Here is a 6,070-nt window from a genome sequence, read left to right on the forward strand (position 1 = left end):
CTTCTGCCCACCCACCTCCCAATCCCAGCATGCCCCTAGCCTGTAGTATGGCAGGTGCTCATGGCAGAGCCCGCCAAGCCTTGGCGCTCGCCAGGCCCACACCCTGGCTCTGTGTTTGGGTGGAGCCCAAGTGAAGCAGCGTTCCAAATGTGGTTTCTGGGAGCCTTGAGCTGACGTCAGGCTGCCTCTTCTGCTCTGCTCACTCTCACTGCCCTTCCCCCACTTCACCCCCTTGGGCGCGGCAGGTGCCCAGGGAAGCAGGGAGGCAGCTGGTTCCCAGACATAAGGCTGGAAGCAACGTCTTCAAATGGGCACTTTCCTTGAGGCTCAGAGCCTCCCAATCGCTGCCCGACTGTTGGCAGCTACCTCAGGACAGACAGCCTCAGGCAGTAGGGCAGCCCTGGGGAGGCATTTGGGGGCTGGGATGGGCAGTGCATGTTTCTGCCTCATTTGCAGCCTTAATCCCCAAAGTAAACCCCGAAGTGTTCCCCAACTCCAGCGGGGTGCCTGGGAGCCCGAGACGGGGCTGGGGGTGGGTGGTGGTGGCTGCCGTGTCCAGAAGCCACGCAAGGGGTGGGTCTCACCGCTTGCGTCAGCTTGCAAGCCAGGCGGCCTGTGTTCTGCCCCCGCCGGCCCCACACGCAGGGCCTCCAGCACAGGCAGCCTCAGGACCCTCAGGGGCCGGGCTTGGTGCCGTTCGGGTCTTGGGTACAGGAATTCCTTGGGAATGATGCCCAGGGCAGTTAACCAGCCCTGCCCACCGAGTCCTGCCCTCTCTTCCGTGTGGGTTCGCTCCGCAATGGCTTCTTCACACGGAACGTGGACCTGCCGAGCGGGGCCAGGGTCCCGGCTCCTCCCTGGGGGAAGCAGGAGGTGCAGGGGCCATCTGGTCCCCTACCGGCCAGGACTGCTTATCATCTACCACTGGCCGGAAGACTCACAAGATGGGTGAGGTCTTTGAAGGATGTTTCTCTTAGAGACCTCTGGATTACCTAGTGAGACGCACCACTGGCTTCCCAGTGTGCCTCCCCCCCCCCCCTCCCCGGGCCACGGGCCCCGTGCAGAGCCCGGGTTGGTAATGAGCCTCCTTCTGTCCTTGGCAGCAGGCACTCTGGCCCGGCTTCCCGCGAGGAATTGACCCTGCTGGCTCAGGACAGGCAGAGAACAAAGCCCCCCGCCCAGGGGCCCACCAAGCTGGTGAAGAATTGTTTTCTCCCCCTGAGAGAATATTTCAAGTATTTTTCAACAGAACTCACTTCCTCTTTATAAATGATTTATTTTACTATGAAGAAAAAAAGACTTTTCCTAGAACCAGGCAACTTTCCTTACATTGTTTCTTTTTTCCTTTCCAAATTATTATTTTGTTTGCTTGACTTCAGATTTCCCAAGGTTGCCACAGACGTGTCTTCCCTTTGGGTGTGGTGGTGCAGGGCCCCGGCCCTACGGTGCCCTTCTGGGGAGGGAGGCGTGGGTGAAGTTCGCAGCCCCTGACCGGGGACACCACCCTGATGTTATGAAGCATATTTGCTGCTGAAAATGTTTCTGTGTGCCTGTTGAGAAGTTAAAAATATATTTATTGTGGTCGTTATGGGTCACATTCTCGTGTTTCTGTGTGTAAGGATAGCCTTTATTGTATCCTGTGGGACGTGGGACTGTGCATGAGGAGGATAAGGGCGACACATTGTCCGGAGCGGGTGTGGCCCGCGCTCTCTGTGTGCTGGGCCGCGCTGGCCATGCCGTGCTGGCTCATGACCGCCGTTGGCCGTGATCGTGAAAACCACTCAGCCTGATGATAGCCGCACGAAATCGTAGAATATCACACTTGGCAAGCAAAGGGAGCACGGACTGAGCAGGCCGCGCAGAGGCCAGATCCGCTCGCGAGGCACGAGCCCATGGGTGCCCCTTACACCAGAGGGACCTACTCGCAGAAGGCAGGATCCCTGCTCACCCGAGCCCATCGCAGAGCTGGCTTCAAGTCACCCGTAATGAGTCCTAAAGGATCTTTCCTGATGAGCCAGAGAATCCCCCCAGGGTGTAGATTAGACAGTTAACAGACACAGCTCGTCCCGGGTGTCCCCGCAGGGGCAAGGAGGCCCCCCCACCCCGGGCCCTGCTGGTTCTGTTAGCAGATATGGTGAAATCAGATAGGGAGATTGTCCGGGATGAGCCGGGGAGGCCCTTAATGTGATCACAAAGGTCCTTATCCAGGGATGCAGAGGGAGACCTGACCTCATACAGAGAAGGTCATGACCCTGGAGAACGAGAAGCAGCGACAAGCCAAGAAAGCCTGGGGCCACCAGGAGCAGAATGCCTCAGAAGGATCCTCACCCAGAGCTCCTGGAGGAGCTGATTCCAGACCTCCAGCCTCCAGATCTTAGAGAGTACATTTCTGTTGCTTTAAGATGCCAACCTTGTGGTGACTTAGGGCTTCCCCAGGAAACAGACACACCCGCTAGGAGAAAAGATGGGCTCCCCGGGACCAGGGATCACATTGAGGGCTGCCCACAGGTCCCCTGTTCTGGGTTGTGCGGGAGCCCCAGGGAGCTGCTCAGGACTGCCCAGGGGGATGCCTGGGTCTCTAGCATCAAAGTGCATGCCACTCCCTTCCACGTCTGCACGAGAACTCGCAATCCCCAGCACCAATACCGTTCTGGCTTGGTGCCCAGGGCGGCCTCGATGTTCCTCCAGTGGGCTTTTGCCTCCACACCCTCTGACTGCCGGAGAAACATGGTGATGGTCAAGGGGAAGAAAGGAAAACCTCTCAGCTGCAGGGGCCTCCAAGGGCTGTTCTGTTTTTCCATTTGTCTTAAAATAACTCTGTGTGACCCACGGGCCAATGTCCGTGTGAATGTTTTATACGTATCAACTCACAATAACCACATATGAACTCAGCTGCTTTTTGAGGAAGGTGTTGTAACTATTCCCACTTCACAAATGGGAAAATGCGGGCACAGAGGAGTTAAGTAACTTGCCCCAGGTCACACAGCTCCTGAAAAGCAGAGCTGGGATTTGAATAGAACATGCATTTATCAGGCTGAGGCTCCTGAGGCTGGTCTTGGAGGTGCTCCTTCCCCGCACGGCCCCAGGCCTGGCTAGAAGGCCCCTTCCAGCCACCTGCATCCCTGCCCCTTCTCTACCCGCTCAACAAACAGGACGTTCCCTCGGTCCCCGTTCTGGACTGGCCTGGTAGCAGCACCTGGCCTGGGGCCTGGCGCGAGGGGCTAGTGCCCAGGAAGCAGAGCCGGGTGCCTCCCCACCAGCCCCGGCACCCCTCAGCTCTGCAGGTTAGCCCCTTGGAGCTCCTCTCCCCATCCCTCCCTCCCCGCTGCCCTGGAGCAGTGGCCGGGCTGCCTCGAGCTTCCGGCACCCGACTGGGCACCTTCCCTTCCCCACGCCTAAAAGCCCCTTGCACTTGGGGCCCGCCCCCCCTCCAACCCCGGGGGCAGCATGGGCTCTTCATGGGGGGCCTCTGGAGGTAGAGGGCAACCCAGGCGTCGGCCAATCAATGCAGCGGAGCCCCTCCCCCCTCCCAATCAGAGGGAGTCCCGGGATTCGCGGGGTGGGGGTGGGGGGCTGGACCCGGGAAGGCTGGGAGGGGGAGGTGTTACCAGCCCGCCGATCCTCCTCACCTGCGGATTTTGCCCCTGCTGGCCCTCGCCAAACGGGTTCTCTGCTGCCAACTGCCGCCAACCCGAGGGGCAGCAGGGCCACCGACATCGTGTCTCCTTCCAGACCCGCGGGCCTGAGCCGGTGCCCCTCCCCCAAGTGTACCCGGCTACATTTGCTCAAGCTGCGGCTTTGGATGGCAATGGTTTTCCGGTTCCGGGAATAAGAAGCGTCCTGAGACCTCCATATGATTTGATTTATGACCACACCCTGCTCTCCTAGCCAAATCTTACCTTTCCTCTGGGCCCCCATCTCCCGGCGCCTTCATGGCGCCCCAAGTTCAGACGCCGGTGCCCTCACTGGACACGTGAACGGAGTCCCGACCTGGCTCCCTGGCGTGCCCTCCCCAGCTAAAGGGGAGGGTGGCCCCGCTTGGCCTGTTTAAATCCTGCACCCTAATTTCCTAGCCTGCCCGGAAGGGGTGAAGCCCCGAGCTCTAGGGCTGCATTCCCAGTCCCTCCCGCCGGGTTTCACCTGCAGGCCCGCCCCTCCCTGCGCGTCCTCCTTGGCGGCTCGTGGGGTCTGGCCCCTGCTTCCTCTCCCGTTGCCACAGGAATGCTAACTTCCATGGAGCAGAGGTTCCGTTTTCAGAGTTCATCCTTCGCGCTCACAGAGCACCTGGCCTGCAGTAGGTGCGCCTATATCTTTGTTGAGTGGATGGCAGGCTGCTGGAGGAGGCTGGGGTCAGGGCAGCCCTCCTTGCTTGGCCCTCACCTCACACCCTGCCGTCTCCTGCACCCCCATCCCCAGAGGCCGGCCTCTGCCTCCCCATCAGCCTGGGTAGCGGACTTAGAGAGGGAGGGGAGAGTAGTGCGAGGACACACTGTCCTTGCCAGCTCCCCGGACACCAGAGGCGGGGCGTCTGGGATTCCAGGCCCTTCCAGGGGCAGCCTCTGCAAGAAGAGCACCCTACTCCCTCTTGGCCCCACCTACCTCACCTCACTGGCTCTACCTGGCCTGCGGGGGACGGGGTGGGACAGTGACTCAGCCTGGCAGCGCAGAGAGGAGGCCGAGGGAACTGGGCGGGGTGGGGGAAGGGCGCAAACGGGGCTTTTAACCCACCCTCCGCGGCTTCGCGCACTTTCCCAGAGAGAAAACAGGAGTGCCAAGTCCCACAGCCTTGGAGGAGCAGACGCGAACTGGTTTCCACGCAGTGGGCCCCTAAGAGCCTTTAATATCCACATATGCTGTGGTGTGTGGCACAGGATCCCCCAAAAGGATAAGGGGGCAAAGCAGGGGGCGGGCCTCCGGGACCCGGCGCCGGATTGGAGAGCAGAGCCCGCCTGCCTTCCCTCCTTCCTTCTATTCATTCACTCGTTCCTAAACGGGGTTCTTACTTCCCCTAAGACTTGGAGGTGCTGCCTCTCGTTCGAGGGAAGCCGGGGAGGAGGGAGGACGGCGGGCACTCTGCCCAGCCCCGGGCAGGGAAGCGTGGGTTCCTGGGACCAGGTGCGAGGTAGGCGCCGCCGGGGCCCGGGCGCTTGGGGGCGCGGACGGTCTGCGCGACACTGGGGGACAGCACTTGGCCTCCCACGGCCCCCGCAGCCGGGCAAGCCTCCCGCAGAGCCCTCGGCCGTCCTCCTCCCTGGTACCACGCACCACCACCCCACTCCCCCCAACTTCCCGGGACACCTTTAGCGCCCAGGTCCCTGCCCAGCGTCCGTGGCTGGGGAGGACTACCGTGTGGAGTTTGCGACAGAGCTTCCGGTCCGCTGGCCCCGCCCAGTGGGAGGGACTGGGCAGGGGGGTGGGATCAGAGGCGAGGCCCGGGCGGGGGGCAGGGAAAGCACTCGGCCCGGCGACTCGCTTCGCTCTCAGAGCCTCGGAGGTGCGCGGGCGCGCAGTTACAGCTGGGTTCCGGCGCTCCGAGGGCTCCCGCGGCCTGAGGTCTCCCGCGCTCCGAGGTCTCCCGAGGCCCGAGGGCTCCCGCGACCCGAGGTCTCCCGAGGCCCGAGGGCTCCCGCGGCCTGAGGTCTCTGGCGCTCCGAGGTCTCCCGCGACCCGAGGTCCCGCCCCCACCATGAGGCTGAGGAGGTTAGTGTGCGGGCGCCGGGGAAGAAGGGGGCGGGGGCGCCGCAGGAGCGGGAGCAGGATCCCGAGGTGGTCGGATAGAACACCCACTCACCTGGTGGCCCAGGCGGAATCCGTGGGAGGGTCGGCCCCTGGGAGCCAGGCGGCATCCGGAGCCCCTACCTGCAGGCGGGTCGTGGGGGACCGATGGCAGCGCGTGGGTGTACTTGGAGGCGGATCCCCGCGAAGGAAGGAGAGCAGCCGCACACTGGACTAGGGGAACAGCGCCCCCGGGCCCCCCGCGCCCCAGGCCACCCCCCCCCGCCCCCGGGCCCGCAGCCCCCAACGGATTGCCCAGAGGCAGGCCTTGACCTCGCAGTGCCATGATCACTCT

General features: G+C 62.5%; 1 protein-coding gene across 1 annotated transcript in view; it reads left to right on the plus strand.

The window, feature by feature from the left end:
• Nucleotides 1-1,320, plus strand: part of DNMT3L (DNA methyltransferase 3 like) — a 23,990-nt gene extending 22,670 nt beyond the window's left edge. Inside the window, exon 12 of the mRNA XM_021679190.2 lies at nt 1,104-1,320. Coding sequence (XP_021534865.1) covers nt 1,104-1,269 — 166 coding nt within the window. The 3' untranslated portion in view covers nt 1,270-1,320. The remainder of the gene's footprint in view (nt 1-1,103) is intronic.
• The last annotated feature ends 4,750 nt before the right edge of the window (nt 1,321-6,070 follow it).

Source organism: Neomonachus schauinslandi, chromosome 1 (assembly GCF_002201575.2).
Source record: "Neomonachus schauinslandi chromosome 1, ASM220157v2, whole genome shotgun sequence".
Taxonomy (NCBI): domain Eukaryota; kingdom Metazoa; phylum Chordata; class Mammalia; order Carnivora; family Phocidae; genus Neomonachus; species Neomonachus schauinslandi.